Source organism: Zootoca vivipara, chromosome 5 (assembly GCF_963506605.1).
Source record: "Zootoca vivipara chromosome 5, rZooViv1.1, whole genome shotgun sequence".
Taxonomy (NCBI): Eukaryota; Metazoa; Chordata; class Lepidosauria; order Squamata; family Lacertidae; genus Zootoca; species Zootoca vivipara.
The window spans coordinates 18,162,089-18,187,716 of record NC_083280.1 but is presented as its reverse complement, the minus strand read 5'-3'; the positions used below and the strand labels follow the sequence as shown (position 1 = coordinate 18,187,716).

The following is a 25,628-nucleotide window of genomic DNA, read 5'->3' as shown; positions in this document are numbered from 1 at the left end:
ACCTGAGGTTCCACTGTACTGCCTTTATGCCAGAGCTGTCAAGGCAGATATCAGTTACACAGTATCATTCCAGGATACAGCTCTGGTCCCTGCAAGGGATAGCTCTGTTGTCAGGACAGAAGCTGTTTATACTGAGGAAACTGGTCCATCTAAGTCAGTAATGTTTACACAAGACTAGCAATGGCACTCCAGGGTTTCAGTGAGGGATCTTTATTCACCTTACCTGAAGATGCCTAGGGCTGTATTTCGGGCCTTCTGCATAAAAAGCATTTCTTCTTCTTCTGAGTTGTGGTCCCAGCCAGGTCCCTGGATGGAGCCTCCTCATGTCACCGCTTGTTTGATGCAGCCAGGTTGAATGGAGGCAGAGGACCAGAGTGAAGCCTTGCTCCCTCTGGTCTGCCGCTGAAGCCCTGCCACCTTAGAAGACCATGACTGGACCTTGGTTAATCAAAAGTGATAATCAAATTGACATGAGGGCAGAAAATTAATATTGCGGCCAGTTGGGGTTTTTTTTAATGTCCACTTTCTTTTATCTAACCACAATCACTCACAGCAAGTGTTTTAATCTCCCTCAGTTCTGTAGTCATCTTTCCCTTTGGTTTTACTAGCAGCCTTGGAGAAATCTTTTTATTAATCTCTTTCGATACAGTTGTCTGGCCAACCTTCTTTCTCACTTGCCCATATTTTGTAAGTTATATTGTCTTTTAAAATAATCTTCTCGACTCTGAAGTCTGACAGTGCAATTGTTTGGGCATTAATAATAATCTCTTTGAGGAATGCCTTTAATGATAACATAATATCTCCATAATTGCACATTGCTCTTTGAAATTTATATCTCAAGTGAAGTCTTGTGAAAGTATCTCTCTCAAAGCATTTTCTGTCTGAACTAGTTACTCTCTGTTTAGAATTTCTTTTTGGGGGGGGGGTGTTATGGCTGTTTTCTACACTAGCCTGCCACATTTTAGAGAGGCACACCTCTACCTTGAGATATGGTGGCTGATGGAAGGCAGAGATAAAGCAAGAATTTGCCTTGTGATCCATCCAAGGTGTGCATTAAAAAACTGAGGGGGGGGGAGTCGGGAGAACCCCACCGCTGTTGATCACATGCATTCTATGCTTTGCTATGCAGGAATAAGAGTGTTCTACTAAGGCTAATTGCACACCATAGATTTATAGTGCAGTGCACCCCTCCAAAAGATTAATGGGAGCTGTAGTTTTTTAAGGGTGTGGGAAATGTAGCTCTGCAAGGGGTAAATTACAGTGCCCAGGCTTCCTGGGTGGGTGGGTGCTTTAAATGCATGGTGTGTATGCAGATTGGGGAGACCAAGGTTCAGATTCCCCATGCAGTCGTAGAGGTCATTGGCTGCAGAAGGGTGTCTTGAGGGACCACCCTGACATCCTTTGGTGCCTTTAGAAACAGGTCCACACTTTACATTGTCATGTCTTTTCCCTTTTGGCCCCAATGCTTTCCCTGGGAAAACCTACTCTTTAATGCTGAATTGGAACAAATGGCAATTCAGCTTTTCTTCATACTCCCATTTGCTCCAATTAAGCAGTAACAAGTGAGTTTTCATGGGGGACGCACCGGGGCAAAAGTGTGTGTGTTGGGGGGGGGTCATGCATGGAGCTTTAAATCACAAAATGAAGTCTGAAGTGTGCTTTGAGCTCTAGAATCAGAAGTAAATATCAAACCACTTATTTTCTCCTTTTCATTTTTGGAGAGTGTGAGTGTCCTTTGTCCTTCAGTTACCAAGATTTTGATCCCTTTAGCGATATAAGTTTTTGCATTTTTTTTTTAAAAAATTGATGAAATCTACCCTGAGCCAACAGGAAATCAATTCAAACAAATCCATACACATTCTATTATTTTTAAGTGAGCACAAGACCTATTTCATTAGTAGTGATTCAATGTTAGGTGTGCAGCAGATGCTCTAAGAAGTTCGTAGAAAAATGGAACTCCAGAGTTGGAAGAAACCAAACGGTCATCTAGAGGCAATGCAGGAATTATATCTAAAGAACCTCTGGCAGATCCAAGCACAAAAGCAGCATTCCTCATTGAGAACCACACACTGGATCATGAACCATGCATGCAGGTCAGCCAAAAAAGATCTCCATCCACATTGTACAATGTTGATGAGGCTGTGTAATGAAACTACATTTCCCAAGGACTTCTGATGACCTGGTGCTGAACAGTGAGGCAAAGAAATACTTCCCTGCTATGTCTTGCCACTATTTCAACACAAGTGTAGGTGGGTGGGTTGGGAGAAGACCTGTCTCCTATTCTGAACCCACTTGTCAGAGAACCACCATTGTACCAGTCCCATAAGTGAGGTGGGAGCATGTGGTTAGAAGTTGCTGGATAGGTGAGAGGAGATCTAAGGACTGGGAGGAAGGGCGAACAATCTATAGCTGCGATTAAAAACAGCTTCAGAAGTATCTTTGGCCATCACTCATAGCCGAGTAAGATTGTCTTCCATAAATACGGTTTTAACGATGAGTCTGAAAGTGACTGTGGAGGCCAATTCTGGATCCACACGTCCTTCCACAGTGGGGACATTGGTTTCCGGGCAGGAGTTGATCATGGTGTGGATTTTCCAAGCGTGCCTTCCTCTTAGCATGCTTCTCCCTTGCGTCCTGAGTTTGAGCGTCTTCAAAGCCCATGACACCTTTGGTAAAGGCTGTTCTCCAACTTCAAGCTTCAGAAGTATATGAAGCTTGAAAGTGAGGTGAGTAGTATCCGCCGGAAAATCCAAGTCTTAGTGACACTACTAAAGTCTACATACACAAACACACACACACACACACACAAACAAACAAACACACACAATCTATACGTGCAACTACGTACATTGTCAGTGGAGTTTTATTGTCACATTAGTATAATTTACAAAATAATAATAATGCTCTGTTGCATTTTATCACACACTCTTGCAGAGATATTTATAAACATCATAATAAACTACAATTGTATAGTTCATCATGTTAGGCATCATACTGGCATTTTAATTCCTTTGCAAAACAGACCAAAAATGTGATTCCTCACATACAGATTGTACTGCTATAATTGATATATATATTAAATACATTCAACTGCCTATTTTACAAATTTATCCCCTACCACTGCATTTCAGCGGAATAAACATCCCTTCTCATTTTAAAGGCAGAAAGCAATATTCTAGAGTTGTCAGATACAACAAAAATGGTTTGTTTGCCTTTAAAAAATGAAAATGCCTTATTACATTTTAACTACAGTTCAGTCCCACCCGTTCCTTCATTTGTTTACTGCTAACATAACAAAACACATTTTTTAAAAAATACACATTCATTAGAGCCATGGCAAGGTTCTCATGGAGCATGTTTTCTGCAGACAGTTAAGTGCTTGTCACCCATCTGACCTGGGCTAATTTATGAATGAGGTAATCTTTGCTGGTGAGATCCACTTTTAGTATCTGTATAGGAGAGATTAAAAGGGGGGGGGTTAAATCTGTGCTATTTTGGGAAATTCTTACAACCACAGATGCCTGATTTGTGAAAGCAATACCTGTCTCTCAGACGGATTTTGAAACACATTTGCAAAATGACACTCACTCTGAGATGACTAACAGACTACAAATACATGCAGATATTATTATAAAATGCAACACACAATATTTCAGGCTTGTCGGAAAGCACATTCTTTCTACTTTGCACTAGATGTCCTTAAGATGGGGGATAATTTTGATATTGTTTGTATTTGAATGAGAAAACTACCTAATTCACACTTCACAATATGCAAATGAAAACACAGCCGTCTTCAAAATGTGCACCTCTCCAAAGTTTGCAATGCACATATCCAGAAAAAGTAGTGTGTACATAAATGAATCTACTAGCACAAAATGTATGAAAACAATATGCAAAGATTCATTCTATTCGTCAAAACTCTGTTCCAAAAACTGCATATTTGAAACCTCATACAAAATAATGTTTAAGAAATTAGCACTACAACCCTGGCAAATTTTTGTGAATGGGAGAAAGGGAACTTGGCTGCTTTCATTGTAAATTTGGGGGGGAACTGTTGTGTTCCCCATCTTTCATTCCCCCATCAGTGATCAGCCACATAGGGGAGGCTTTTAAAAATGATGATGACAAATCATAGCTGAATTGTGAGAAACATAGCTTGGGCTCAAAATATGTGCCCCCCCCAACAATTCCCCTGATAATCATCACCTAAAACTAATAGGTCTGTACAGCAGAGCACTGCTCTATGTTAGAAAAAATGATGCAAAGAAAAGCTAGGGGGGGGGGGAACATCCTGACTGATTTGGGAAGAATTCTATTCTATAAGGTAAATTTATGCAAGTGTGAAGGGAGAAATGGGACAAAGATAATAACGAATGAGTAGTCATCTAAAAGTTCAAAGGTAGGCAGATGATCAAAGGTTAAACGAAGGAGAAGAAATGGTTCTATTCAAGTTGAAAACAGGACATTGTAACCCAAATAAATGTTTAGCTTTAATTAAACCTCTTGGAAACAGACTTTTGAGTGCCAGAAAAGAAGTTCTCCAAGTCAGAACTTAGGATCTCTCCCCAATTCCAAATGTGAGATGTGAAAAGAGAGAGATTTAGCTATCACTATAGTATAGTGGATAATCTCAATTTCATTTAAAAACATCTCTTGTTATAGAAAAAAGAAGAGGGCAGGGAAAGATAAGATACCTTTTAAATTACTGCATGGACATGTAGCCTGAAAATATTTTAGCCTTGTAAAGCTGGTGGGAAAGAGATGGAGGAAGCAGAAACTTGAAAGCATTTTCTCCAAACTGATAGCGGCAGAAGGTCAGCAGAAGGAAGGAAGGAGGCTGGCAGTGAAAATGAGAAAAGGAAGAGCAGGGAGAGATTAGCCCAATGTGAGATGCATTTTATTAGAGGCAGAAAATGAGAGCTGCAAGAAGAAGGAGCTGGCTTACAGAGATGACTAATGCACTTTTCCTGGGAAGTTCTGTTGCACTGAGCAGCAATTAGCTCAGTGATAATATTGGGATATGCAGGACATGAAAGGAAAGCAAACAAAAATGCAAAATGGAAGTAAAGCAGGAGGATATAAATGCAGGATTTTGATGAATTTTCTTGCCGGAGAACTGGCAATTAGGCCTATTGCTTGGAATGATGCCGACCATTTTTTACACTGGGACATCGGTGGAAGGCAGAACTCATGTGGCAGCAGGAGATGAAGAAGATTCACCTAACCAGCAGAAGCTCTGCACAAGGACTTCTGCGTACAGAGCAGGACTTTCCCCCCTCTCCTCCCTCAAAACTGGCTTTGAGGGGGTCCCAGCTGCGGAGGGAGGTAGCAAGGCAGGTGGAACAACTGAAAGAGTGTGACATTGATTTCTATGTTTACCGGGCTGGATGGGAGGGGACAAAGCAAAGTTGCTGCAATGATGATTGAAGAAGGAAAGGATGGTTCTCAGTCCACAGCATCAGAGGGTATCTTTCCTATTTGTCCCCTGGTTACGCTGTGGTACCAAAGCAAGGATCTATAGAATCTAATGACATAGGAGAATCTGCACGTCGTAGATGCACAAGATGTGCTTGCCGGTGGTTTTGGACTATTTTGCAAATCTACACTATTGTCAGAGATGTGGAAATGATACAATTTCTGCCATCTCCTTTGTGTTCCATATTGTATTCCACCTTTTTCCTCAAGGATCTCCCCCCCCCCCAAAAAAAAATATCTATCAAGTTTTATGCTACAGTGCCAACACCAGGAGAGCAAGTTATTAATAGACCCTGTATATAAGCAGCTTCATGAAAGGTGCCAAGTTGGATTAAGCACGCTAATATTCTGTATAGCAGCGGGAGGGAACCTCAAGTTTGGAGGCCAGGACCACATCTCCCCTCAGGAGTCTTCATAGACTATGTCATCATACCAGGCCACACTCCTCCTCATCGCTCCCAAATCAAGGAATGTGGTCCTCAAGCTGGGGGAAAATACTCCCCACCCCTCCTGCATAGGTCGCCAGCATACCAGCGCATGCCTTCACCTTCAATAAGCATGTGCCCACTATGCACCGAAAGATATAGACAATTTCTTAGGCACAGTGGTGCCGTTTGTGTCAGGTATTAGCATCTCTTCTAGCTTGGATTTAGATTTGAAATCTTTATTATGAGGCCATATGCATATCTTGCTCTCATACCGAGTGAAAAGAAAAACTTAGAAGAGAAAATGGAAAGGAATACTGTGCTGACTTTAGAGTACTGGAAATGTAAGCAACATGAATAGGGGAAAAAATGTTTTCACTAATGAGCACTCACACTTTAATTGTGGGTGCCCTTTGCGATTCACCCTCCCTACTCTCCCTTTGTTTAATGTTTTCTGCTTTACAGGTTAACTTTTTCTTCCTGTTTAGCAGGCACTGCCACAGTCTTTGACTGGTTGCTGTTGAAGGACCAGGAAGAAATTTCCCTGCATTGGCAGGTTTTGTCTTCCCATAGCAATTCGTCACAACTTTGGTGGTTTATTGCCAGGGCAGTCTCGAGCAGGTCGCGCGCCCTGGTGCTGAAGGGTGGAGATCGCTCTGGCACCCCCGCGCTCGCAGGGCACAGCATGGTTTCCGTGTGGCTTTGCCGCGTGGCGCCCCGCGCCACCGGGGGTCTACCTAGAGCCAGCCCTGTTTATTGCCTTGGTTGGAATTCATTAGTCTTTTCTTCCCTATATGGGGGAGGGGGGCATGAAGTGGTGACTTACCCCCCTGCAGCAGCGATTCCAGGGTCCCCTGTTAAAGGGGTTATATATATGGGTGTCACTGGCCATACACCGAAAAGTCGTCAGTGAACTACCCTGTGTACGGGGATATGGGCTGGGCTGCCTGCTACACTTATATCTTGCAGAGCACCCCCATGTCCCATTTACCCTGATGAGCCCCAGTTCCCTCCAGCTGGGGGCGGGGGGCTGGGAGGGATACACACCCAAGGCCTAAGCCAAGGTCTTCCTACATTTGGAAATTTAATAAAGTTGTGGCCTAATTTTAATTCCATATAATGTTGTCAGAGTCTTCCTTCCTTCCTTACGATTCCTGGAGGTTGGGGCTGTAGCCCCCTGGCCACACAATAATTCCAATATTTTTGGACTTACCTGGTTTGCTGAATCATATTGTAGGGTAGCTGGTTCTGTTTTCCCATCATAAGTGACAGTAACACTTGTAACTGAGGATGTGACTCCCCAGACGTGCAGATAACCCATTCTTAAGACAAGGGCATCAGGTAGATTGTTGTGGACCACAGTGACATCCAATGTATTCTGAAAAATTGAGAAAAAAGAGGCTGTATTTTTAATAAATGGACCCTAAATGCTCCAGACAGATTCCATCAGCACTCTCCAACTTCTAACTCAACCACCTGCACATGTGCAAGTAGCCCAAAGTTCACACATTTATCTTCAGCTTGCAAAGGCTGCACATCGGGTGATGACATTTATGCATGAAACCTATCAAGCACTACAGACAAATCTTTCACATCATCTCTGAGTGATGGCTGAGGTCCAAAGAGCTGTTTTTGGCATGCTCAAATAAAATGTGTGACATGAGTCTCTGTTAAATCTCCTCCGCTTGTATAGAGTCAGCTTGGGAATCTCTGAATCCAGGCCAATATTCTACAATGGAGAGATGCATTGTAGAGATATATTTTTATGTGCATGTTTGAATTACCGGTATATAGAAATTGTTTTATAAGGAAAGGAATGAAAAACTTGAGTGCAAAAATGTATTTGTTGTTACAAGGAATATGCATCTTTTCTTAAATTATTAGGAGGGATAGGTTAATAAGCCTACCTGCATTACTTGAAATGTTGAAAAGTAGTAGTTGGCAGTTTCATATGCATCTGCAAAATAAATATATGTGGATATATATTACTATAGTTTCTCAGAATAGTAAACTAAGTTCGAGAGTTTGCACATTGATGGACAAAGCAGGCTGATGGGTGAACAACAGACAGAGTGGGAAGTAACATATTGGAACAGGTTCATAACCCAATTTGACACAAATCTCATTGGATAATTTGGGCTAGTCACTTTATTTCACTAAATTTTTGTCCTGTGAGAATAAAATGAGATAGCAGCACCCAAAATCTAATGAGGAAGGACGGGGTACCAAGTTCATACATAATAAATTACAGTGGTACCTCTGGTTGCAAACTTAATCCATTCCGGAGGTCCGTTCATAACTGGAAACCCCTCGTAACATGAGGCACGCTTTCATTAATGGCACCTCCCGCTGCTACCGCGCCGCTGGAGCGCCATTTCCGCTCGCATCCTGGGGCAAAGTTTCAACAAGGGGCATCTACTTCCGGGTTAGCGGAGCGCATAACCCGAAGAATTCATAGGGGTGACAGTTTGCAACACGAGGTACCACTGTAGTCACCACATTTGGGGCCTTTCCTGTCTAGCAAGGCACTTACCAATTGTAATTCCGTCATCCCAGTAAAGTTCTCCTCGGGAATTGCCATTATCATCCAAAGCAACAGTGAGCCCCAGAGGGTTCTTCCGGCTAGAAAAAGCACAAGAAAAGAAGTAGAAAACATTCCTTAGGAAATGCCTATTGATTTAATTTGATTTGATTTGTAGCTGCAAAGGGCAAGGGCCACAGTTCAATGGTAGAACATCTGCCTTGCATTCAAAAGGTCCCTGGTTCAATCCCCAGTCACTCCAGGTAGGAAAAGACTGCCTGAAGCCAGGGACAGCCACAGACAGTGTAGACAGCACTGGACTGGATGGACCAATGGTTTGACTTGATATAAGGCAGCTTCCTATGTTGTTCTTAGGCATCATGGAGCAGGGGTTTGGAAGGACCTCCAGGGTCCTTCTCAACTCAGTAATTCTATGAGAATTCTGAAGACTGTCCAAGAAACCTCTTTGGCGGGTGTTGGGCTCCTGTGTGCCCATGAACCTCCCCACCTAACTTAAGGAAATTCCCATTTACTGTGAAAGCAAGAAAGATCTGCAGGCACATGCTGAAGGTCCATTTCTGACAGGTAGACTTGCTTGACCAGTAGCTGAATGGCTGATCACCTGAGATCAACCATTCAGCTACTGCTAAAGCGGAGTCAAGTCTCCATAAATTTCAAGTGCATTCCATGAGAAAGTGTACTCACCTAGCATTGGTAGTAATATCAGGCTCTTGCCAGGGGATGATGTAGCCACCCCGAATATGAAGATTTATATGCTCCAAAGGTGCATCCAAGTCCTGGAATTGTCTTCGCACTCCGATATATTTCCCCTACAACCATAAAAGCAGAACTTTGAAACGGTGCTGTCGAACCTGCTAGAATTTCTCCTTCTCCACAAATTTTACAAACAGGGAAATGCTGTTCCCTATTTAAGCTGGAAAATATTCCCCACGGGCATCTGGTTGGCCACTGTGAGAACAGGATGCTGGATTAGATGAAGCACTCACTAGAACCAGCAGGCACTTCCTATGTCTTCCTGTCCTTCACCATGCTTCCAATCAAAACCAAATCCTCTATTCCCCACTTTGTAAAGGATGGGCACTAGTTGAGCATTAAAGCTATGGTTTGGAAGAGGAATGTGCAATTATATTCCTCAAGATATTGAACTTTGGCTGTGTGATCTATACAGGTTTTTTTGGGGGGGGGGGAAGCAGGGGGCTGCAAACCCCTAAACATTTTGTCAATCTAATGGGAGAAGAAACTTCCCCCCCCAGTTAATTAGTTCCATTGCTACCCCCAATGGCGGCCTCATTTCCTTTTCCAGTGTTTCCTGGGACTCAGACGGAAGCGAGCGTTTAATGTGTGAAGCAGTGTGAAATGTGGATGTGTGGTGTTTTACTGATGAAAGTTTGGCTTCATTCTGGGACAGTATTTCAATATGAGCAGGAAGATGTTATTGCCCACAACCTCATGCCCATGTGGAAGGGACTGTGGGCTGTCAGCTGAGGTAATGTTCTTTGTACTTTTGTCCATTTACTGTATCTATTTTCCATGATTTGAACTATAAAATGGTGATTTTCTCGAGTCAAAATGAGAGTACCCCCTAAACATTCTTTGTTAAAAAGCACTGTACCTATGTATCCTTGAAATGATCTGTAGAAATTAGCCTACCAGTTGAGTTCAACATAGTACTAAGGAGATTGTTCCATCAGCACAACCATTTTTATTTGCTGACAAAACAATCTTGCCTCTCCCTTGTGGCAGCTCTCCCAAGCACCCACCCTAACTCAGAGCAGACTTGGAGGAGGTGCAGGGGCTGCCTTGAGGGGGGGATCCCTCTTGAGTAATTGCAAATATTGAGCGAACTTCTGCTAGTGGAACAGGTTAGTTGATATCTGGCCCAGTGCCTGGAAGGAGCAAACCTAATTGGATAGGACATTTTAAACTTGCATCTAACTTGCAAGTATCACCTGATTTGAGGTTCTTCTTGACAAGATTTATTAAGCCGCTTACCGTGTGATAATCATACCACCGGGCATCTGGTATATAAGCATGTACTGTCACAGCACCCTAGAATTTAAAGAGATGAATGTAAAATGAAGACAAAACAGAAAATAGTATGCACACACATGTTCCGTTTATAAGTGAGAGTGTTATTTAATGGCTTACTTGGTCAAGTACTGGGCTGATGAGAAATGCTGGGCCCCATAAAAATTGTTTGTAGACGTCCCATGTTGTTTTGTCACTCACAAACCTGAAGAAACACGGTAAACCATCTTTACTTCATCTTATCAGACTTGCAGTCTCAGGACATTATGAATCAATTCCAGTTCTAAAACATTGCCCAATTTTAGTTACAGGTAGGTAGCCGTGTTGGTCTGAGTCGAAGCAAAATAAAAAAATTCATTCAGTAGCACCTTAAAGACCAACTAAGTTTATATTTTGGTATGAGCTTTCGTGTGCATGCACACTTCTTCAGATACACTAGAAACAGAAGTGTCAGACCCTATATATATACAGAGGGTGGTGGGGGTGGGTGGGAATGGGAGATGGGCTGATGGGAGTGGTAAACCTGTGGATGGCTGTTAATGGCTGCTGATGGCTGCAATTAGTCCTGGGCTGAGGTGCTAAAGAAAGCTTGATCATGCATAATGAGATAAGAATCCGATGTCTCTATTCATCCCAGGTGCTTCCATGGTTTTAAGCTTCAATTCAGCAACTTCCCTTTCCAGTCTGTTCCTGAAATTTCTCTGTAATAAAACAGCTGCTTTGAGATCTTGTATAGAATGTCCTGGGAGATTGAAGTGTTCTCCTACTGGTTTTTCAGTCTTATGGTTCCTGATGTCAGATTTATGTCCATTTATCCTTTGGCGTAGGGTTTGGCCTGTTTGTCCAATATAGAGAGCTGAAGGGCACCGTTGGCATTTGATGGCATACACAATGTTAGAAGATGAGCAATTAAATAGTCCTGAGATGGTATGTTGGATGTTGTTGGGGCCAGTAATGATGTTGTCCGGGTGTATGTGGCAGCAAAGTTGGCATGCTCATCTTCTAAAAAATGGACTTCTCAATGTAACGAGACATCCAACTGGGATGCAGAGAAGCTATTTCAGCTGATTTTCAAAAATAAAGAGTCAAGTCTTGGTACCAGTCCTCAGTCAAGTTTAGTTCCCAAACCTATTCATTTCACTGAAGGCTGTCAAGCTCACTAGATGAATGGTGCAAGTTATTGTACATGACTTCTAAAAACGCCAACAGCCTAATTCTAGGGCGGGGGGCAGGTCTGCTCAGGGATATGGGAGAGAAAGTGAGTTTCTTAATTTCACTTTTTAAAAAAGTAGTAATTCGCATCCATCTACAAGGTGAATGTTAAAAAAAAGCTCACTTTTCTTCCAAAGATAGGAAGAAGCCTTGCTGCGTTGCCAGATGTTATCATCAAGCTGTTTAGTTCCAGCATTGAAATACTTTATTAAGCACCTGAGTGAACTTCTTTTTGTTCAACCCAGCAATGCTTCTGCCAACAAAACATAGAACCCTTGGTGGTTGATTGAGTATTTGGTAGTGATGGTGAAATAGTTTGGGCTGGCCGTAGGTTGATGGGGGCAGCAAGGTAGTAGCTTTATATCCCTTTTGCCTCCACAGATTTTGGAGGAACCTCTCAATACTGGAAGAGTCTCATAAAGTGCAAATTAGATGTGATCACCGTTAAATGTGAATTGAATCGTAATGCTTCAGGATGCTTCTGGGGATGCTGGGGGATATGGAAGAGGGCAATGTGTAGGTTTAAAGCAGGGGTCAGCAAACATTTTCAGCAGGGGGCTGGTCCACTGTCCTTCAGACCTTGTGGGGGGGCAGACTATATTTTTTTTTGGGGGGGGGAATGAACGAATTCCTATGCCCTACAAATAACCCATTTTAAATACAAGGACACATTCTACTCACGCTGATTCCAATACTGTCTGTGGGCCAGATTTAGAAGGCAATTGGGCCGGATCCAGCCCCCGGGCCTTAGTTTGCCTACCCGTGGTTTAAAGGCTTGTAGCAATGAGTCCAAAGTGATAATTATGCTAAAACATAACCTGAGATATTTTCTGAGTTGGTGGGGAAGACGTATTGGTTTGTTGGGCCCATGACAAATTTTCACAACACTATCCCCCACAGTGTGTTGTCACTTAACACTTACTCATGCAGCAAAGGACGGGCAACAGTGTCTCCATTAACATGGGCGTTATGCATCAATGTGTAGAGATAGGGTAGCAATCTGTAGCGTATGCTGAGCACATCCCTTGATATATTTACAAATCTTTCATCAAAGGAGACAGGATCTTGCCTCTGTAAAAGAGATAAGAAATTCATTCAGGCTGCAGAATATCTTGCCCGGTTCTCTCCCCCCCCCCCGGAAAAAAAATCCCGGTAAGCATCAATCAAAAGGCGTTCAGATTTCCATAGAAAACTCACATCGTTACATATAAGAGAATACAGGGCAGGCAACATATGTTGAGGCAAAGAGAATAGCATAATAGACTGGCTGCATTTTGTAAATTTAGTCTGAGTCTGGCTGCAGCCTGGCCGGGGGTGGGGGGTGGGGGGTGGCAGGAAAGTTGTAAAATATTCTGGATGCTAATCTCTACCTGGATGAAACCTCTAGTAAAGAAATCCTGCTACCAATTGCCTTAGGAACAAAATACAAGGTAAATGAAATATTAAATGGAACATCCTTTGGGGATTAATTAATATAGATGGTGCTTCTATATTTCAGCCTTTGAAACAACTCCACTTTCTGAAACCTGTTCTGAGTAAGCCTTCGAAGTGATGCACCCATCACTGGCCCAGGGTCATTACTGACTCCAAATTACCCATAGGATGTGTTTGTGTAAACCACTAGGGAAACCTGTGCTTCTAGCATAGCTGCCAAGTTATCCCTTTTTTACAGGGATTTTCCCTTATGCTGAATAGGCTTCCTCGCGAGAAAAGGGAAAACTTGGCAGCTATGGCTTCTAGACACATGTGTGTGCTCCCCTGACTGCTGGCAGTGAGTGGGGACAGGTTTGTTGTGCCTCCTGTGGCATATCAGACATGTACAGATGCATGCTATATCAGTGCTGGGAGCAGGGGCAGAGCCAAGGAAGTTACGCAAGTCTACAACACTGTCACACCAAAACTTTTCACATTTTGCAATGACCTACAACCCTCCCGCTTTGGGCATAACTCAGAGCAGGGCTTTTAGTGTGGCTGCCCCATTCTGTGGAACGGCATTCCTAATAAGACATGGCAGGCACCAGATAGCTGCAATTTTTTTGGAAACGGTTAGGGATGCACACAGAACCACAGCCAATAAGTAATGTTGGAGAGTGAGTAGCAAGGAGGCAGGGAATCAGTCTGGTTTTTATTGCGAAGAAGAAGAAGAGTTTGGATTTGATATCCTGCTTTATCACTACCTGAAGGAGTTTCAAAGCAGCTAACATTCTCCTTTCCCTTCCTCCCCCACAACAAGCACTCTGTGAGGTGAGTGAGGCTGAGAGAATTCAGAGAAGTGTGACTAGCCCAAGGTCACCCAGCAGCTGCATGTGGAGGAGCGGAGACGCGAACCCAGTTCACCAGATTACGAGTCTACCGCTCTTAACCACTACACCACACTGGCTCTCAGTGGAAGTTGAACAACATAGCCTCTTTCTTCCCTACATGTGTCCACTCATCATTGCAGGGTTGAGAAATTCCAGGGCTGAGAATTCCTGGCTATACAGCATCCAGAACAGCTCACTGCTCTATTTTCATCAGGGAGAAATGAAAATTGGAGTAGGAAAGCAGAAGAGGAGTGAGTGTCTAAACCAGCAACTACATTCTTAAATACCATCAGTATTATAATCGCTTTACAACTGCATGCAACACATTGCCAAAACAGGCAAACACACCCTATTTTGCATCTCATTATGATTTCTTGAGAAGGTGTAGAAGGCTCCAAGTTCCATCCACCGGGCACACATTTCATAGGTTGTGTCATTGAAGAAGCCACAGATGTCAGCACCAGTCTGGAAGCATGGAAAGGGGAATGAGGTTAGAATGATCTCCTCCACACTAGGTTACTCAAAAGTGTTTTTCAAAGCCTTCGATACAGGAGCAGAACTTACATAGGAGATTCCAAAGAGGCTGAACTCCATGATACCTGTCAAAATGAAGCACAATAGGATTTTATTAAGCAACCTATGTCTTTAAAAGAAGTGGCCAACGCTCTCAGGGTCCTTTTTGAATGCTAATATAATGTCTCCAGTTTCTGCTGCAAGTACAACGGTTTGTGGGGCCGGATGGAAATCGTGGAAACTATGTTCCATTGCTACACATGCTCCTGCCATAGTGAATAGTTCAAATCATCCCCATTGGCTCAGGAAATTGGAGGAAAGGGGTGGCATTGTAGATAACTTGCACTGGACACACTGGCGGGACACCAAAACACATCCCGTTATGGTTGAGTCCGATAAAATAATACGGTGGGGGGGGGGAGATTATGGGAGCCACCACTCCGATTAAGATTCCATCCGCTTACTAAAAAGAAAAGCAGAGCAGACACTTTTGTGGCTGTAAGGGTGAAACATTGGATAACGTAGAAGATTCCCCTTACCAATCACAGATTTTGTAAGCTGATCCCATCTTGCATAGTTATCACCAAGCCAATGTCCTGCCCATCGTCCACTGGAGGGATAAGTTGAACGGGTAATAATGATCCCACGTTCCTTCGTGGCGTTGCGCATACCACTAATATGAAGATAAAAAGGCACGCGTGAATATAGCATTGCATGCTGAATTATTATGCTACTTAAAGATTCCACTCGCTTTGGAATTCAAAGTGGCTGCTGCAACTTCCCCTGCTCCACCCCACAACAACCTGTAGCAATCTATAAGGTGAGTTGTGGCATCAATGCACAAACATCAATTTCACATGGACTACCATTTTGCCACTGCAAGAGTGCAAGGGATAATGTCGGTGAAAAAATGCTAGCAAAAAATTGCAGAACGTGGGGTGTGGCACATCATTACTATCACAACATCATATTGTGCAAAGAAAGAAGGATTTCCAGAATGTGAAACAGGGAAAACATCTTACTAGTAAGTTGGTTCTGCTTGAGACCATCCGTACAGGTTATGCACATCATAGTGCCTCACAGGTGTTCCGTCGGACAGGTGTTGTTCAGTATCCATGCACAGCGTCACAAGATCCAGTCCTCGTTCTCTTAAAACCAAGGCTAATGAGGAGACAGTGTAAGATCACACAATGAGGTGGGGCATTTTCAAAGGGAATGGAACATGTTAATTTTCTCTTAGAACTAAGGATATAGTCCAGGCTGCAGCAACAAAAATGTCTAGGGCAACGTTTCCACATATATTTACATTAGTTTTCTATATTGTATTGTATTGTGTTACAGAAAACACACAGAGAGAATACCTATCACACTGACAGGAATCCCAGCTAAGGACCACTGGCAAATTATAAATAATACCTACAGGGATCTCAACTGTATGTCAAGGCAACCAGTAAGGGAGTCTGCAGTTGCATGGAAGAATTATTATATACCATTTATTTAGATGTTTAATGGGGCGTATTGTAAAGGTTCAGAATAGATAACCTTACAAGGAGGAATTCATTTTTGAAATGAAATATTAGAACAAATGTAAAATTTCTGGTGCTGTTTGAAGGGAAGTACACAGAGGTGAAAAATCAACAAATATGTTAAGTGAAACTAGGTGTAAAGCAGCTGAGCAGTTTTGGGTGCTTGAATAACACAAGTCTAAGTTAGCCAGATGTAGTCTCAAATCCTGTAAAGTGAGTAATAAATGAATAAATACATTTTATAATAATACCAAGGTTATTATTCCTAATTTAAGTCTCACTGATCCAAGGGAACCTGTGTGTCTTAGGAACTACTCTTACCTGGCATATAGGGAGGTTTGTTTAAGTCTTGATCCCTGCAGCCGCCAACAGCTCCGTCAATGAAGTTGGATGGTTCATTCATGTCCTAAAATATAGTTTGAAATTCCGAAATATAAAAAAATGAATGAGCATATTCTGATGTGCATACCCAAACTACAGCTCAAAGCAAAAATTCAGTAGTTCATAAACATTCACCTCAAACACCATTCTATAAATCATTTGGTAAATGCTGGTGAGCATCTCCAAGCTTCAGCTCAGAGCAGAAATTCACAAATGCTCACCTCAAACACCTTCCTCCCAGTTTGCATTCTCTAAACCATTCCTCCCCCAGTTAGCTTCAATTTTCCATCCAGTGGGAAGAATACTAGTTGCAGGTTGGTGGACAAACCAAACCAACTCTTTCCTTCTCCCTCTTCCTTGCTGTGCAATAGTGTGCTGAGTAACCTTGTGATGTTTTTTCTTCTTCCCAATGGCTACTCATACTACTCTGGGATGTGCCAGGTCAATTGAAAAGGAGAGGGGAAGAGCTACACCCTCCTCTCTGTCTTCATGATGCCACTACCTGGGTTGGAAGGAGGGTATATTTCTAATGGGCGTGGCAATCACTTTCCAAGCTTTGTGCATGCTAGGGGAAAAGACCTACATCTTCTGGCACCCTTAACAAACTACAGATCCTAGGATTCTCCACAAGTGATGAAGATCATATAAGAATGCTTTCAATTTATGGCATGGCTGTGCTACTTAGGAGCAATGCTAACCCCATCTGGGACTGGCAGGACCAAATGGAGCAACAGACTCAACCATTTCTGAATGGGGATATCGAGACCTTGGACTGAGAGGCAGCAGGGAAAACTCACAGCATGTGATACTTACAGTCCATAGCCCATCATATTTGAGTACATTGGCATGATAGTCCACTAGCTCTCTTTGCCACCACTGCGATGTAGAATTGCGCAAGAAATCTGGGAAAGCGACATAAGCCCGGTACAGCTGATAAAAAAAAAAACACAGAGCAAGGAAGAAAATTAAAATAATTCCATACCACCCCTTTCACAAAGGTGCCAAGGGGCTTTGCAAAACAAAATAGAATACACATATGAAAATAAAGCAATCGACAGCATGTTCAAATATTGCATGAGAAAGCTGGGAGAAAACAGCGTTGGAAACTGGTGCCCAACAGGCAACTCTGTGCAGTGAAATTCACAGAATGGACCCCCACCCCCACCCCCCCTCTCAACACACACACCGCAGCAAACACCTCACCGAAGATGACTGGGAGGAAGCCTGGAAAATTAAGTAACTCCACTTAGTGCACTGCACTTCCCTTCTTTGACAAACTATATACTTTAAACTCTAAAGAATAAATTCAACCAAAGAACCCTGTTGTGGACATACACCATTATTGCCATGGGTCATAGGAGTTTTTTTTTAAAAGAAATGATCAGGACTGAGATTTTCCGTAACCACTGAGAGATAATTGAGGAAACTTGTTGTGCTTTTTTTTTTTTAAAGTACCTGCAGTTGAACTTCCAAACTTGCATTTTCATCAATGGTTACATTGGGATAATCTGGCCACACCTTGTGGGAAAGGAAGAAGTGTAGAGTTAGATACACTGAATTCTTGTATGCATCTGGAAACAATCTATGCTTTTATTTAATGACGGGCTGGGTAGGAGGGTGCATAGGGGCAAACTATGCTTTTCATCAAACTGAATTTTGGTTGCAACAAGTAAGGCAATGACATTTTGCAACAATACCTTCGCCCATGCGATGTCTGAACTGTTGATCCACTTGATAAAAACATCCTCCTGAACGCCACTTGTGAAGGTGTTATATGGTTCAGTTTCATTGCCTGATATGGCTGGATCCTAAGGGAAAATTGAAAATACTTTTACTGTTAACATTAAATGAGCAGTGCTAATGCTTCCCACTCATTCATTCATTCGTTCTGCTCTGTACATGACATCACTTCTTCCGCCCACCCACCCCAACCTTCTTGGAGGATGCAGGTTTTCAGCCTCAGTTTCCGAAATAATCCAGTGAGTCTTTTTTCCCCCCCTCTCCCTTTCCCCCCCTTTACTTCTTTTCTTTTTCCTTGCCCCCTCGGGGTATCCCTCCATGCTTTATTCTTGCGTTATCTTATTCTATGTTGTATTTTGAATATTATTTTGTTATATGATTTATTGCTAATATGAGTTCATTATATATGATTTTGTGGATTATGATTTCGTTATTATTTATTTTATTGTTTTGTTCGAGTATGTGTGAATTTAAGGAAATGTATTTTAAGATGAATTTCAATAAAGCTTATTTTTAAAATTAAAAAAAAAAAGAATCCAGTGAGTGATGCTAATGAAGCTCTTTGTGGTAGAGAATCACAAAAAGAATAAGGACAGCAGCATGACCTCTGATGGAAGGGAAACCCAGAGCAAGTCCTTATCCAGTTATTTCAAGGGATTATATAGAAGGAGTTCCTTATTCAACTTTTGCATAGTTTATAAATTTCACTGTGATAGGTTTGGGGGGGGGGATTGCCTCTCTGTTTATCAGATCCTGGGGAACAATGAGTAGGTGAAAGTTGTTGCCTTGAGGTATCTGACCGTCCATGGTTGGAAATGAGATACTGGTGCAAACGGAGCCTTGGTCTGATCCAGAACCATGGTTATTATATTGCCAGGACTGGTAATGCAAGCTATCCAAGAGTGCATAATGAAAACTACATATTATCCAAAGTGCATAATGATAGCTCAAGAAAGCTTGAAGAGCTAAGCATCGTGGCAATGATCCTTGAACATTCTGATTTTATTAGATAAAGCAGACAAAAGCTGGTTAGGACTGGGCAGAACACACTGGCACAGCACTGGATTGGCTCCACCTGTATACCATGTAGGCTCAATCCTCCTGCCCCCACAGCCCCCCACAACCACAAATGGGGGGGGGCATTCAACTCTACCAAACCCCATGGGCTGCTACTGATCAGCGGAGATTGTGCAGAAGTTGGATTGGTGTCTTGAGGCAATGATGGGCTTCATGAGAACCAATAAACTGAAACTGAATCATGTTGAGACAGAGGTCCTGTGAAGAGACAGTTCCCAGGGTCAAGTAATTTAGCAGACTGCCTGTTGTAGATGGGGTTGCACTTCCCCTAAAGGAACAGGTACATTTGTGTGTGCATTGAGGTACTGGACCGATAATGCATGCTACCAGCAGTCCGCAATGGTATCTCAAGAATGATTAAAAATTACTAACCAAGATGATGATGAACCTTGAACCTTCCGATTGTATTCGTTCAACAAAAGCTGGAAGGTCAGAGAAGTTTTTGCCAAGTGTGAAGTCTAGCTTCCGGTCCATGTAATCGATGTCTGTATATTGGACATCCTGTGTTAAAAATAAAACAGCAAAGACATGTGTGAAAAATAAACTGAAGACCTGGAAATGATTAATTTAAAATAAACTCAACATGTTCAAGATGCAAAATAAACTCAACATGTTCAAGATGCAAAACGCAGAAAGCATGGACATTCAATATCAAATATGCCTCAATACAGTTAAGACTGTTCAAGTTCAAATCCACATCTTGGGGTCTCCAGAAGCATACTTTATTCTGTGAACCGCCCTGAGACCTTTAGGTATAGGGCAATATATAAATTTAATATATAAATACCCAAGATTCTTTCAGTGTGCATCTACAGCATGCATAGTGTGAATGGGGCAAACAGATGCATCACAGATCATATTTTAGATAAGATTATCATATATTCTAGGGTTGGCCCAACCAATTAAGCCCCCATTTTTGTTGTTGTTTTTATTAACTATTAAAATTCAAAACTATAAGGCAAAAAGCAAAGGCATCGGGTTCAATTTCAAGCATGTCTAAGTGGCATTAGGAAAGTTGAAGGGCCACTTCACAAACTAACCATAGCTAAGACACATACACCTAAATATGTAAACCTTCTTCTTAAATTTGCTGAGAATGTTTTGTTGCTTTTTTTTTAGATTTTTAAAACAGTTTTCACTTTGAGATACCACTAGGATAGAGAAGGGCAAAGCTGTTTCTTTGCTGAACAGAAGAAGAAGAAGAAGAAGAAGAAGAAGAAGAAGAAGAAGAAGAAGAAGAAGAAGAAGAAGAAGAAGAAGAAGAAGAAGAAGAAGAAGAAGAAGAAGAGGAGGAGTTTGGATTTGATATCCTGCTTTATCACTACCCGAAGGAGTCTCAAAGTGGCTAAACAATCTCTTTTCCCCTCCTCCCCCACAACAAACACTCTGTGAGGTGAGTGGAGCTGAGAGACTTCAGAGAAGTGTGACTAGCCCAAGGTCACCCAGCAGCTGCATGTGGAGGAGCGGAGACGCGAACCCGGTTCCCCAGATTATGAGTCTACCACTCTTAACCAATACACCACACTGGCTCTCATACAAATTAGGTCTGTGCCTCTTTCCTCCACTCTTTCTTCTTCCCTTGGTTTTGTCTGCATAGAACTTTGGGTAATGTTTTATGCAGAACTCGGTTGGGATTTATATATTCCTGATTTTCTAAGTCATTTTGAAATCTTCTTCCAACAAAATAATTATCGATTGGAATCTGAAGAGCACCGGATCACAGCTGCAAGACACTTACGTAGGGTATTCTAGCTGCCCTCATTGCATCGTACACTTCGGCAACCTCGGAGGTGTTTTTGTACCCGTAGCGGCAAAGCTGGAATCCCAAGGCCCAATAGGGTGGCATGACAGGCCGTCCAATTAGCTACAAATGAATAACAAATCATAGAATTAAAACAAAACGAAACATTGAAATGGGGAAAGGGGGTACAAAAGAAATGTAAAATGCTGTGGTCTCTAACCAGCTGTGGTAGCACACAAGCAGTCCCACAAAACAAATTAAGAACTGACACATCCGTTCTGTACAGATGGCCTTCATGATGCAAAGATCCATCCATAATGGATGGACATATAGAGAAACTGGTAAAAAATAAATCAATCTCCATTGATAGACTGGGATGTTATAACAGTAGATGTCTTACTGCAGTGTACTCCTGAACTACTTCTTCTGGCGTCGGCCCTAAAACCATGTAAAAGTCCAGAACTCCTCCAATCGTGCGATATGTCAGGGCAGGTGTTGGCTGGAAGGTGACATCTAAAAAATCCAGAAGGAATAGGAAATTAATAATCGATTGCTATAAATGTTATGAACAAAAAATGAAATTATGTTTAGATTTTTTTTTGTGGTTGTTCCTTTACCCATAGCATTGCTGTTCAGCAAAAGAACTCCATGAGCACTTCCATCATTTTCTAGTCCCATGTAGAAGGGGTGAAAGCCATAGGAGTTCAGCTTGTACTGTAAAAAGTAAAGGAAGGAGGATTTCATTTCTTCTGCATTTAAGTCCACATGTCTCTTCTGCAGATATACACATGTCTGGATGAAGCCCGGGGTGTGTGCCATCTCAAACTGAGTCCTGAACAATTCTTACTGCTCCACCACCCCAGTTCTTTGAGCAGAGGTACATTTGATGTCTCTGCTTTTTAAGATGTTGTCTAGGTTTGTCATTGCTTTTCTCCCAAGAAGCAGGCGTCTTTTAATTTCGTGACTGCTGTCACCATCTGCAGTGATCAAGGAGCCCAGGAAAGTAAAATCTCTCACTGCCTCCATTTCTTCCCCTTCTATTTGCCAGGAGGTGATGGGACAAGTGGCCATGATCTTGGTTTTTTTGATGTTGAGCTTCAGACCATATTTTGTGCTCTCCTCTTTCACCCTCATTAAAAGGTTCTTTAATTCCTCCTCACTTTCTGCCATCAAGGTTGTGTCATCTGCATATCTGAGGTTGTTGATATTTCTTCCGGCAATCTTAGCAACCTTGATACACACTCTCCATTGTACTTTTTTCCGACTACCACTCTAACTTCCACAGAAATACATTAACAGAGCATTAAAGGCTGTCAACAGGTTTATCTCAAGTCCAAGACTCTGGCCAACTGTTGGCCCAAAGAAACCCATATTGACCGCCTAATAACAGAAATCTGGTAGGAAACTCCTAACATTATCCCTTCCCCCAACCATTTTTATACTCCAAATTACCATATTATAAATTTACAGCACTCATTCTTTTCCTTTTAAAAGATGTTCATTGCTTTCTAAAAAATTCAAAATTATTTTTGCTGTTTAGGAAAGGAGGCAAGTCCAAAGTAGGAAAACTGAGACAGTGACACAAACTGAGAAAGAAGCAGAAGAGTGAGCAAGAACTCGGCTTACACCAGGTGGTTGATCTTTTGTGAACATTCCCCAGGTCTGCCAGTTCATATCCCTCCGGAACTGAGTGTGCTCAGTTTCTCCAAATCCGTACACATACTGTGACGGTAGGCGAGTAGTAATCTGAATGAACATGTCACTGAAGGTGAAGCCCGGCACCTGAGAATTCCAGCTGCAAAAGAAGGATGGTTAGTCTATATCAGGCATGTCCAACAGGTTGATCGTGATCTACTGGTCAATCGCGGGATGTCCCTGGTTTATCTTTGGACCCCCTGAGACATTTTCTAAAAATAATAAAATAAAAATTAAAAGCTCAACAACTTAGCCTTCCTTAAAAAAAATAAAAACCTCAATAACTCCAGTGACAATGGGTAGATCACTGCCAGTTCTTTTATACTGTGAGTAGACTGCAGTCTCTTTGGAGTTGGATGTGTGTGGTCTATGTCATATGGTACAACTCATGCAAACCAGAAAAGTGGTCATTTCTCATGGGAGATAGCCAAGAAACAATCAATGCTTCTGAAATCAAGAAAAAACACGTGGCCACATTTTCAAGATAAGAGCCAGGGTACTGGCTCCAGTTGAACTTAGGTGGCAACTTCACATTAAGTTATTTTCCAAATGTGTATTTCTGAAGTAGGCCTATCTACCATACATTCTCTCTCTCTCTCTCTCTCTCTCTCTCTCTCTCTCTCTCTCTCTCTCTCTCTCACACACACACACACACACACACACACACACACACACACACGTGTGTGTACCTTTTGGCAGGACGACAGAGAAACCCAACTTACTCTAACCTTATATTTTCTCCCACCCCCAAAGAAGAGTAGGGACATAATTGTTGGCTGTTTGCCACCCCACATGTCCTCATCCCTGCAGCCCCCCCCCCTCCCCCATGTTGGAGGCAGAATGTCTGCAGTGGGGTATCTGCTCCATTCCAATAGACTCTCACACAGATCGTATAAACCTTCTCTTTCAGGGTGCTTAATTATACAGGGAGCCTACTAAAGTAGAGCAGCTTCCATGCTCTAGATAGCTAGCCCTCAAAACACAGAGGAGAAATGCAAGAATAGTGGTGGATTGACATGTGAATGAGTAAGGTGAGGGGCCACTGAGCTCATTCCCACCCATCTCCTTCCACAATCAGGGGTGGTGGTGAAAAATAAAAAGAATATAGTTTATTTTATTTGTTGAACTTATATACCACCCTATACCTGAAGGTCTCAGTTTCTGGGATGTGGGTACCACATACTACCGGTCACTGCTCTGTATTTCTCAACTTTTCTCTTAGTATGATATAGGCACATCTTTAACCTCTTTGGTGTTTAAGTGCATAGAAATGTTCTGAGTCATTGCTAATTTTATTACAGAATCAGTGAGATTCAAACTGAGGACACTTTTCTTCTGGAAAAGAATATGTAAGTAATTGGCCAGTTGTCATCAGAACAAAAATATTTGTCCTAAACCTACAGATTATTCCAAAAATCTCCACACCCACACCCCAGATTTTTAGAGTTATGACACACTTGTCCTAGCTTCCAAGCTTCCTAGCTTTGATATTTTCAAATTTTGTTCAGAACTTTAATTTCCCTCCAGTACATCTCTCTCTGCGTCACTACATTGATAATACAATGCCCTCTTGATGTGAACATACATGTTAGATTAAATTAATAATCTATTTGTTTTATCAAAGTAAATGTGCACTTGCCTGAAGTGATTTTTTTTTAAACCCAGCAAATATTTGAGCATAGTTTACATGCTCCACACTTCAGTGAGTGGGTGAGATGTTCCAGGGGCAATGTTTACCAGGATATGCCTTCACTGGGGGGGGGGGAATTACTCACTGCATTTTTGTAGTATTTTTTATTAATTTCTAAAAAGAACAAGCAGCGTATAGGTGGAGGTAGACAGCACAAACCCTCTCCAGCAACCTCACATCAAATCCTCATAATGATCTCAGTTATTATAGATGTCATGATGGAATGACATCCATGAGAGACATATTTAGATCTGGCAGCCCTCTAGTGCTATGCTAAGCATTTACCCTTTTCAAAACAAATGAACAAGCATTCCCCTTCAATTAATGAGGAAAAAACATACACATTAAAATTATCAACTGGGAGAGAAAAGTTCAAGAAAATTCACACACACACACACACACACACCACATTAACAAAAGGGGTGTTAGACCACTGGTCAGGCAATAAGTATCGTGAAACAGTTTTTCCTGAGGCCTACATTTCAACATCCATTTAGAGCAGAAATAATCCCGGGTACTGTAGTTTAGCCCTCGCAGAGCTACGACTCCTAGCACCCTTCAGAAACTACAGTTCTCAGGATTCTCTGGGAGAAACCATGCACTTTAAGTGTGTTTTATCTGCATGGTGTTGATGAGGTAACACCTTCTATGGGGCTTTTTGAGACCAAGAAGAGTGGTTGGCCAGGGAGACTCCAGGATGCTTGATAAATCTTTAGTGGAAATAACAAGACACACACACACACACAGACACAGACACACACACACACACACACACACACACACAGACACCTTCCTTGTCTGAATGTGTGTGAATGATACCATAGCATCATAGGCAAATTAAGACCTTGGTTCAAGGGTGTTTTCCCGCTGATCCTTGTTGAAATAAATCTATCAATAAAATCCAAGGTTCCACTTACATAATAGTTCCTGTACTTTTGCGTCGGATCTGAAGGCCAAATGGATTGTTCACAATGTCCACTTGATACAGCCGACTAGCTTCTGTACTTTGAGAGCTGCTTGGCGTGAAGAGCGGGACTGGAACTTCGTATCTCTTGTGGTTGGGATCATAGATCTACGGAGAAGGGAGCATTCTTCAAGCATGCATAAGATATGCAATAAAACCAAACATCACAAGGACCTGTTTGTCTATAAGAGTCAATGTGAAAGGACAGTTCAACTACTGTTTATTACCCATTTTATTTACATGAGAATCTCTACCCCACCCTTCCAATGCCCATGCACAGCTCACGCCAATTTAAAATCACCGTTTAATACGTTGC

The 25,628-nt window shown here is 42.1% G+C and overlaps 1 protein-coding gene across 4 annotated transcripts in view; it reads right to left on the bottom strand.

Annotated features, from left to right (window-relative positions):
* Positions 1-2,828: 2,828 nt before the first annotated feature.
* SI (sucrase-isomaltase) overlaps positions 2,829-25,628 on the bottom strand; it is a 146,995-nt gene continuing 124,195 nt past the window's right edge. For all 4 annotated transcript variants that reach the window (XM_060274411.1, XM_060274412.1, XM_035132460.2 and 1 more), the window contains exons 50-71: positions 25,266-25,420; positions 22,590-22,758; positions 21,581-21,677; positions 21,364-21,476; positions 20,961-21,086; positions 19,595-19,723; positions 18,103-18,213; positions 17,861-17,923; positions 17,219-17,335; positions 16,346-16,430; positions 15,521-15,659; positions 15,038-15,171; positions 14,550-14,584; positions 14,334-14,450; positions 12,605-12,753; positions 10,591-10,675; positions 10,435-10,491; positions 9,127-9,251; positions 8,434-8,522; positions 7,808-7,857; positions 7,114-7,278; positions 2,829-3,449 (exon numbers count right to left, since the gene is read on the bottom strand). In XM_060274411.1, coding sequence (XP_060130394.1) covers positions 3,372-3,449; positions 7,114-7,278; positions 7,808-7,857; positions 8,434-8,522; positions 9,127-9,251; positions 10,435-10,491; positions 10,591-10,675; positions 12,605-12,753; positions 14,334-14,450; positions 14,550-14,584; positions 15,038-15,171; positions 15,521-15,659; positions 16,346-16,430; positions 17,219-17,335; positions 17,861-17,923; positions 18,103-18,213; positions 19,595-19,723; positions 20,961-21,086; positions 21,364-21,476; positions 21,581-21,677; positions 22,590-22,758; positions 25,266-25,420 — 2,388 coding nt within the window. In that variant the 3' untranslated portion in view covers positions 2,829-3,371. The remainder of the gene's footprint in view (positions 3,450-7,113; positions 7,279-7,807; positions 7,858-8,433; positions 8,523-9,126; positions 9,252-10,434; positions 10,492-10,590; positions 10,676-12,604; positions 12,754-14,333; positions 14,451-14,549; positions 14,585-15,037; positions 15,172-15,520; positions 15,660-16,345; positions 16,431-17,218; positions 17,336-17,860; positions 17,924-18,102; positions 18,214-19,594; positions 19,724-20,960; positions 21,087-21,363; positions 21,477-21,580; positions 21,678-22,589; positions 22,759-25,265; positions 25,421-25,628) is intronic.